This window comes from Lates calcarifer, linkage group LG24 (assembly GCF_001640805.2).
Source record: "Lates calcarifer isolate ASB-BC8 linkage group LG24, TLL_Latcal_v3, whole genome shotgun sequence".
Lineage (NCBI taxonomy): Eukaryota > Metazoa > Chordata > Actinopteri > Centropomidae > Lates > Lates calcarifer.
The window spans coordinates 5,565,630-5,575,220 of NC_066856.1; the positions used below are offsets into that span (position 1 = coordinate 5,565,630).

The 9,591-nt window shown below is 39.3% G+C and overlaps 1 protein-coding gene across 1 annotated transcript in view; it reads right to left on the minus strand.

Moving 5' to 3' along the window:
• The window catches only part of reck (reversion-inducing-cysteine-rich protein with kazal motifs), a 65,092-nt gene extending 56,738 nt beyond the window's left edge, over window positions 1-8,354 (minus strand). Inside the window, exon 1 of the mRNA XM_018698322.2 lies at window positions 8,140-8,354. Coding sequence (XP_018553838.1) covers window positions 8,140-8,212 — 73 coding nt within the window. The 5' untranslated portion in view covers window positions 8,213-8,354. The remainder of the gene's footprint in view (window positions 1-8,139) is intronic.
• Between the last annotated feature and the right edge of the window lie 1,237 nt (window positions 8,355-9,591).

Here is a 9,591-nt window from a genome sequence, read left to right on the forward strand (position 1 = left end):
TCATTAGAGTAGAATTTGCATGCCCTTTCAGTTAACCATAATTAATTACTATTATTATTAGGCCTATTTAAACTTTTAAGGGCAGCACACAGCTACAGATGACATGCATTAAAACACTCACCCATTGTTTTCTATGAAAGCCTGTACACCGGCAGCAAATTGATATGAGTCATCGTGTGTTAACAGGCATCAGCTCATCAGGACACACACATATCCATCTTCCCTTCACTGACATGCTAAGCTTTGGAGATTTTGTTACCGATGGATGTATTGGTGACAAAATTTGGAACGTTTTAAGCAGCTCTTTGTTGTTGTTGTTTTTTTAAATCTTTTTTATCTGGATCTTGCAGACTTTGTTTTATCGGGGGGGTTAAACTCCAGCAGCTGACAGTGTTTCTATTTATATTTCTACAGTTAAATACTGGGAGAAGTTATGGTTTTAAAGCAGTTGATGTTTTATCACTGTAATTGTGGTTATGTGTGTTTTATTAGAGGGCACAACTTTAATGATTTGTCCATGAGCATATGATGTTGGCTTACTAAGACCTGCAGTGAGCTGCACTTCATTAATTCATCACTGAACTCTTACCCATGGTTGGCTACTGCTGCTGACAATGCATTTAGACTGATAGGTTACCAGGCCATCTCTGTGGCAGAGAAAGAGTGCTCTTTGAGTTACTATGATCTCAGCTTAGAAAGACCAATCTCTGATTTAAGTCTTACAACTGTCTTATTACACGCTGTTAGACACAGATTACTTCTATTTCACTGGTCAAGTTGAGATGTGTACTGTGACTGTTAGCCAGTTCAAGCAAGATCACACACTCACACACTGCACTTTCTCGTGTGTGAGTGTGTGTATGGATATATGGTTACGCAAGGAGTAGGAGTGACCAGTCCAGGCACATGCTAACCAGGTGTGCACTGAGTAACCTCACACCACAAAAGCCGTACAGCCACAAAATCCTCCCAAACACCTGAATCCTATCAGAGAAAGAGCAGATGTCCAACACACACACACACACACACATGCCACAGACACACACACTCCAGATGGTAGTGCATGTCCTGCCCCTTCATTTCATATTCAATTAGCAGAATCAAAAGGAGGATGCAGACCTGACCTACAGTATTCTGTGTGTGTAATGGGAAATGACATAATGAAATGCATGTGGCTACGAAGAGTGAGGAAAAGGGGGGGGGGCAGAGAGAGGCGATTTCGCAGGAGGCAAAGTGTTCAACGTTCCTGCTACATTCACCGACGGGATGGGCGCTAAAGACGAGGAAGAAATCTTTGTAAATTATGTCAAATAACTGATGCTGATAAACCTGTCAAATTGATGCTCAGTGCACACATTTCAATTATAAATAAGCCCATTGCTCAAACTGCACTACACACTTGACACTCCACATATCATTAAATAAATCATTGGGGCTATAATCAAAACAATGATAAGGCAAAATTTTCTCATTGTACGCAGGGTGTTAAAAAGATCATGGTTTCTCCTCCTTGTGTTGCAGAATGAAAAAGGCTTGTGTAACGAGAACACAGCATTAATTCATGAATAACTAACTTTGCTTATCACCATCACTCAGAGACTCATTAAAGCAAAGTGGCGTTCTGAACTCCAGGTCTGGGGAAGAGGCCGAGCCAAAGCACATCCTTTACTTAACTTTCAGCCAAGTCTGATCAGATGATGATAATAGCCCCATTAATAATCTGCTTCATTTCAAGAACAGACCTGCAGCTGTACAAAGTTGTGGATACTATGGTTTCTCTGCTATTAGCAGAAAGGCTGTCCTTTCCAGCTGGAGACTTAGAGACAACTCAGGAGAGCATGCTGACTCCAAAACACAGTGGGTGCCAAGTTATACTTTCATTTGATGAATCTCACACAGGCTGTGGACTGACATGTTTCCAACTTGTTCCAGTTAATGGTTTGAAAAGCTGTATTCTCTTTACCCATAAGAAGAGTACATTAATCAACATTTCTGTAATTGCACTTGCTGTTCACCAGCTGGCTAATTTTCATCTGCAGCCGTTTGACAGGAGGTTCTAGAGCCAACCTTCAGCGATACCAGTTAGCCTAACTAGCAATTATTTTTCATATTGCAGTTCAGTGGAGTAAAGACATGAGTAAATGGTTTGGCACACACTTTGCTGGAGTGAAAGCCTGAGGTGACTAAACTGAGAACTGAGTCCAGGCTATAAAAAGACAGATATTTCCATTCCTGTATTTGCTTTGGGAAGGTCAACTGTCAGAAAACACCATGTTATAGAGAGCTGAGGTGAAACCATAACTTCTAGGTTCTAGTCCAGAAATAAGAAAACCTCATTCAAAATCTGACTGACATTTGTAACTATGCTAATAAGCCATACTACTGCCTTGAAACACAGCCTTCTCAATAGTATGTCATGTGGCTCCCTTCATTTGGCTAGATAGGATTGGTAAGTTTTTGAAAACCTATTCAAATATATGATATTTATTAAATAGTCATGTTTTAGCAGCCTTCAATTAACATTTTTCCCCATAAGCTCTAGATGTTTGCAGGCTAAACTTCAGAGCTTGACAGAAGAGTCTTTTAAAAAATGATTTAGGAGTAGGGGTATAACGAATATGAAACCGAGACCAAAACCACGATACAGATGTCTGCAATTTTGTATCACAAAAGTGGAAGACATATACATAATATGCTACCACCAGCAGCATGCTGAGCTCTCATAAAGTTACTAATATAACTAATATAACTAACGAAACAAATTTTTATCTCACAATTAACACTAAAGTCTGTGTAAATCACAAAATTATTTTTATCTTTAAAGCTGGGAAAGCTGTACATTTTGTAAATATAACAATTTACACCCATTTTATTTTCTTCTAACTGCATGTGTCACATGACTATTTTGGTCCAATCGTGATCTGCAGCCATTGTCTTAGAATTTATCTTAGAATACGGAAAGAAAACAGGAACGTGATTCATTGTTTTAGAAAGACCAATGAAAGAAATACTGAATGAGAATTCTGTATGGTCCGTTAAAATGCTGAAAAGAAATCGGTAAAACTAGTTGTTGGTTCACATCCCTGGATTAACTGAATGTGAATGTGTGTGGGAACACTAACTGTCTTCCCGCCGTCCTATGCTATTTTTTCTGAACAAGAACAAGAACCTTAACCCCCAACTGCTCTGTGCTCTCTGTGTGAATATGAAGCAGAGCGTCACTGGAAAAGAGCACAGACTATAACTGGATAAACAATGGTTAAGAAAAGGCTGAGAAGTGTGCAGTAGGAGGCTGGAGTAGAGGAATGAAAGAGGAAGAGAGTGGCTGATGAGACACTTTACTAACATGAACAATGACATGCACTCCAGCCCGCTGCAGTAGGAGAACAGTGCTCCACACACACACTCAGCAGTGTTTTAGGAAGTCCTGTTTGCTCTACAGGAACAACATGCACACCAGCCTCAGACTAATGTGTCACTCTGCCAATATATCAGACTGATTGCAGCCACTTGCAGTGATCTGGTTCTAATATGATAGAGGTTTCCTCTCTGACCACAGCTCACATACAGACCACAATAACTAGAGCATCTAAAATGCACAACACCTGCTCCAAACGGTTACCATTCAATAATTTCTGTGACCAAAAACACAGCTGTCCCGCAGATTTGTATTTTAGAAACACTGAAAATGCTAGAGAGAGACCTCTTTTTTGTTTCCTGCTATCTTTGATTTCTATGTCTCCTTAAACCAATCAACTATCAGACCACATTCTCTGTGGCTCTGTGAGGGTCTGCATTCTCTGTCACAATCCAGTCAAACCAACGAATAGCCAGCTGTACTCCATTAAAATTAAATGGAAAATAAAGTTTGATTGTACACAATTACAGCTTAATTGCATTTCTACTTGAAGAGCTTCTGGCAAAGCATTTTTCCAAAATTTTTAATAGTGGAAAAAGATATGCTGAGATAAATAGACCAAATATAGCATGTCACAACAACTATAAGAGCACCAGGAGAAGATCTTCAGGAAATGAGCAGAAAATGTAATTATCCTGGAACAGACCTTTAATTATTTCCCATACATTGAAGAGATACAGGCTCAAGATTAAATTACATTTTGTTATGTCTTGTGTCACTATAAATTATAAATAAGGCCTAAATTTCAGCCTATATGAAGTTTAATCACATAATATCTACAATACAATACAAAGGAAGAGTTCATCCAGGGTTCAAAACAGTCAGTCAAAAAAGTTAACTTATAAATAATCATGGCTACTTTTTTAAAGCTATGCTTTGTCCTGATATTTTTTATTAGATATTCTCTGCAGCTTTATCTCATCATCACACCGAGGCACCTCTGCACTATTATTTCACCAGGTTCTGTGCGCAGGCTTCCCTATCATCCAATTATCACTTTAGCTGATGAGTATTTTAACCACCTTACCTACACTGTGTCTCTCTGCTGTCATTGCAGTCTATGCCACTCGCAACTTCGCCCCTCCACCACTCTACCGCCGCCTGTGTCAAGGCTAAGTCTGAGGCTATGTCCACACTAATTTTAAAATGGCGTTTTAAAAACAAAAATGATATTCACTTTTAGCTCTCTTTTTGGAGAGGTGTTAAGCGCTCAGTGGCTATGGTTTAAGCAACTGACTTATTTTTAACTACTTCACCTACCAGTCCACAAGGGGTGGGTGGTATGACAATACATGCTGTCAGACAATATAAATTTGTCAGCTGTAAGAAATTTTACTATGCTGTTCATACCATGCTAGCTGCCCCTTTACTATATTTGGTAATATCAGATCTTTGTAAGTACCACTGCCTGTCAATGAGTAGTACTGTGATGTGGTCACATTCAATTTTTAATTAACCATATAAGATATACTTTATTTATTCACTTTTTTAAATCTACTTTATTATTATTGGAAATTTACATGTTACAGCAGCAAGAAACAAGGGTGACCAAAATAGAAAAATAAAGATATAATATAGAAAAATAATAAATACAAATATAAGAAAGGCCCAGAAGGGTAAAAAAGTTAAAGTACAGCAATCAGCATTAAGTCAGCATTAAAAAGTTTCCTCAAGGATGTGTGCTTTTCACACTTAACCTGCATTAAAATGGAGTTAAAACACATTTAGTGTGGTAACAAACATTGTGTGGAAGGGTCAGTGGCGCTGACATCTGCTACCATCAACATAAGTTAACATCAGTTAACCTGGCTTTTATGAAATCCAAGTTGGTTATAAGAGTTGAGAGACTAGCAGCAGGTGCATTTAGATTTTAATGTATCAGTGTAACCCCTGCCACCTGGATTTGATACAGCTTATATAGTTTATCTGGCTACACTTGCACTCTGAGAGCTCTCCTGTTGCTCTGTAAATGTCTGTGCTGTTTACTAGCATGTAGACCTCAACTATGACGAGACTGCTGATGCTGCCTTCGATAGCAAAGTGCTTTGAACTCAGCATCTCCAGGGAGCACAGCTAGGGCAGTGGTCTTAGCAAAACTGTTCCAAAACAATTAAAAGTCTCCTTTTGATAGGGTGAATTGTTGGCTCATATTTTTGAAACAGCTATAATATCCTCATTTTTAATCAGAATTCTGTCTCAAGCATATTCTGTTTTTGTTGTGGGGGGATTTTTATTACTTCAACTTTATTTCTCGTTTGTCCTGATGTACATAAAAGGGGAAATTCTCAACCAAAGAGGTGTTTCCTTTTATAATTTCACTGGGTGTATTTCTTTTTCTTTATATTTAGCCTTGACAAAACATTAGCAATGGGTTGCTGGTTGGGAAAACATTATATTTCATGGTCAATTCAACAATCACTATACCAAGGGATGGCCAAGAAATTCAACTCTACGCTGCACTTTAATCTTGTGTTCACAAAACTATAATTACTTTTGCGGGACTCCAGCCCATGCCTGCTCACAGTGGACATGGAAAGAAAAGGGCTGCCGTTCACTTCCCTCCTTCCCCTCCTCTTCCCCTTCTGCTTTGAGGAGTCAAATTGGTTCCAGATGCATTCTCTCACGGCTAGGTCCATAACCAAATCACAACATGAAAGAAATGAAGGAGAGAAGTTTCGCAAAACTCCATAGAGGAGAAAAATGTATGGAATTTCTACACAGAGTAAGTGGAGGTAGGTGGTTGGAGAAGAAGCCATATCTTCCTAAGGGCGAAATCGGCTGATCACTTTTCCACATGTTGCTATTTATCACACCGATAACCGTTTTTAGATTTTCTGAGACCTTCATTACTGTCACAAGCCTTTAGGAGACAATGTGCACCCCAAATGAGGATCTGAGAGCTATGTTTCTTTCATGTTCCAGGCAGATGTGCCAGGAAAAAAAAACTGTACAAAGTGATATTTAGCCAGAGCAAATCCACATCCTGCACCCATGTGGACTAAACATCAAAGACCTACCCATGAGCATGTTAGACCAATTTATAACCCTGCCCATGGAGCCCCCTTAGATAAAACACTCACTAAGGGGAGCTAGGATACTCGTTGGACAAAATAATATGAAAGCGTGATAACAGCTGAAGGTCTGCTGAGAAGACAACTTGCCAAATGGCTTAAAAATGTAGCAACAAAGTACAAAGTGGCAGCTCCATGTTGACTCAGCCAATTAACAAGTGAAAGCAAATTCGAGGACAGTTGTTCTACAGCATCAGCACACACCTCTGTGTTTGTCTAACTGCCTTAACAAGTCCCAGTGAATTAATTAGCACCCTGAAAAGCTAATACACTTATCACTCAGACACATTTTGCTTAAATGCTCTGCTTTCTTTTTGCGACCAGACTTCATTCAAATCAGCAGGCAACTTTATTTCTTGCTCTCCTTTCTTCTCACCTGGAACAGCTAATCAAACATGACTTGAGACTAAATCATAAGCTAAATAAATTGTATAATAATAAATATGTGGTTTCTATTAAAATAACTTTAGAATAGAAAACTTGTCAGTGCATACTAAGGTCTGTTTTGGAAAGAGAATGATATGGGAATAACGCGCGAACCAGCTGAAACATGAGGTATTTTATGGAAGTATATGTGTTTTAATGGTATGGGATGAATGCGAATTGAGGAATACTGATTCGTAAAAAAAAAAAAAATCAGGACTTATTCTTATATGCGGTGTGTTTTTGCCAATAGCTAGGGAGGCGTAAAAGTAGTAGGCTGTCCATGACGTTTGCCATAGCGGTAACGGTCCCTTTTTACTCTCCCGATCCTCTATGTCAGCTCTGTTTCCTTCCTATCACCGGCTATTTCTCACTATTTCTCGGTCAAGGAACCCACCAAACCTTTCAAAACTATTAAAGCCCAACAGCATGCAAATACTGCAAGAGAGAATGAAAAAGTAAAGTCCATATTAACGCCGCCATACTTGTCCTTAAAACTTCAAAGGCTCGTCCAAAAGATTTTCTTGTTCTCAGAAAACGCTACACAGGATGCTAACCCCATACGCTGCGTTCCTCGAGAAGGATTGAGCGTCATGCTAACATTCACCCCGACAATGGATTTACTCCATATATCGCTGTTTTGCATTTCGGCAAAGTTACACGCCAGAAATTCACCTCTAAAAACTTTCTTCTGGGTGTCAAGGATATGCTGTTCAATTCGGCGTGTAATAAGTACATTAAGTCCAACTTTCAAATTTGTTTTTTCCCGTTATTCCCACAGTCATTTCACACCTAGACACACCGCGGTGGGCGGTAGCTAGCGCCCTGAACTAGTTAAAACGTAAAGGTTTTACTGAAAAAAGCGCTGGGTGTTGGACCATGCCCTCGCCCGAATTTACCAGCGACCTTTTATCATTCAGAATACGTCTTAAGAACTTGTCTGCAGTGTGTTCAAAGTCACTAATAAGCGAGGGAGTCTCACACTGTAAGACTTGTGAATGGAGTTTGGCGTGACATTCTCCATACATAAGAGTGGAATCTATCGGCCGCACAGGATGCCAGCTATTACTGAATCAACAAGTTAATCCCGACCAGCCGTGTATAAAAGTACATGACCCTTATGCCTGACTTGTAAGACTTTTCACCAAGTTTACCAAAGCAGACACAGACGGCAGTATGGACATATGACTTACAGCTGTAGAGATGAAATCACAGACATAGACTTACCCTGAGCTCGGAGCGGCTGGCAGTGAAAGTTTAAGGCGAAAAGGAAACTGATTATCTGGAAACACACACGCATCTTATTGAAATTCTAAAGTGCATCGTGGACAAGAAGACATAGAAAACACTAGTGCTGTGATATGCTCCATGGATCCCCTGTTACCTCTCTCTCTCTCTCTCTCTCTCTCTCTCACTCACTCACTCACTCATACACACTCTCTCCACTGCCCCCGGTTTTGTGTGTGGACCGCAGAGGGCATGCGCAGAACGGAAAACGGGCCCGGTTAACGGTGACAAAAGCGGGCTTTAAAAGTACCGAACGTCAAACTCAATTCAGCTGGACACAGTTAAAAAGTTGTGGTAGGCTAATTATACTTTAAGGAGCAATAATTATGCGTTGAGAGAAGTTGACCCCCCCACCCCACCCCCCCATAAGACTGAGATCAATCTTTCTGATACATATTCCCAGGACTTATACCTTTAAGAGAGTGTATTTAAAAATATATCATGATTAGGGGATTGGGGGTTTGGGGGTCACAGTACCTTTATATAGAAAACTAGTATGTTTGGCTTACAGTAAACTACATGCTCTCCTTCATATTTACCAGAATTACTATTCATTATATGGGCAGCAGATGGATCTTTTTGGAATACTGAGACCATGAGTCCTCCTCCCCCAGAAAAACTGACCAGACAACAAAAATAATGATCTTATTCATTCAGCTAACTGTTCAGTTATATTTATTGAGTCTCTTTCATGTGAAAACACACTTTATAATACTGGTCATGATTTACAGTGTAATTTAATTATCTGAATCAGGTACCAGTAAAATACTGACCACTTCCCATTGGCACTAAAGTGCATGAATTGAATCCTGTATTTATTTATTTGTTGGTCCAAAAGAAGTCAAAATGGAATATACTGAGCCTAACTGCACCAGCATCAGCCAATCCATTAGTGTAGCCTATAAACTCCCACAGGTTGCTAAAACTTTCCACAAAAGACACAGAGGACATGATCTCAGTCTACAGAGTGGATCAGGGACAAGCTAGTGTAAATGAGCACTTTGTGGCCTTGTTGGATCGCAGCAGTATTACTAGTTTGAAGCAAAACACTCTATCAAATACATTTGCATTCCCTCTCAGTAATTTTGTATTCCCTCACATTAGATTTGTGCCGTCTTTGAAATACTGACATGCAGTCATGTCATTACTTAATAAGCCAACCCTGTCTCCACAAATGTAACTGACTACTAATTGTACATCATAACATTGAATATGTTTTGATAGGCATATAATGCAGTCCAGATTCAATTTCTGGGACCGTTTTTAATTAACACATCTGCAAAGATGCAAAACAATCACACTAAATATCTGTAAAACATTCACTGGAAACATATTTGTTTTCCTACAATGTACGTCTGTGACAACTAAAGCATAATTAATGTTTTTTATGGT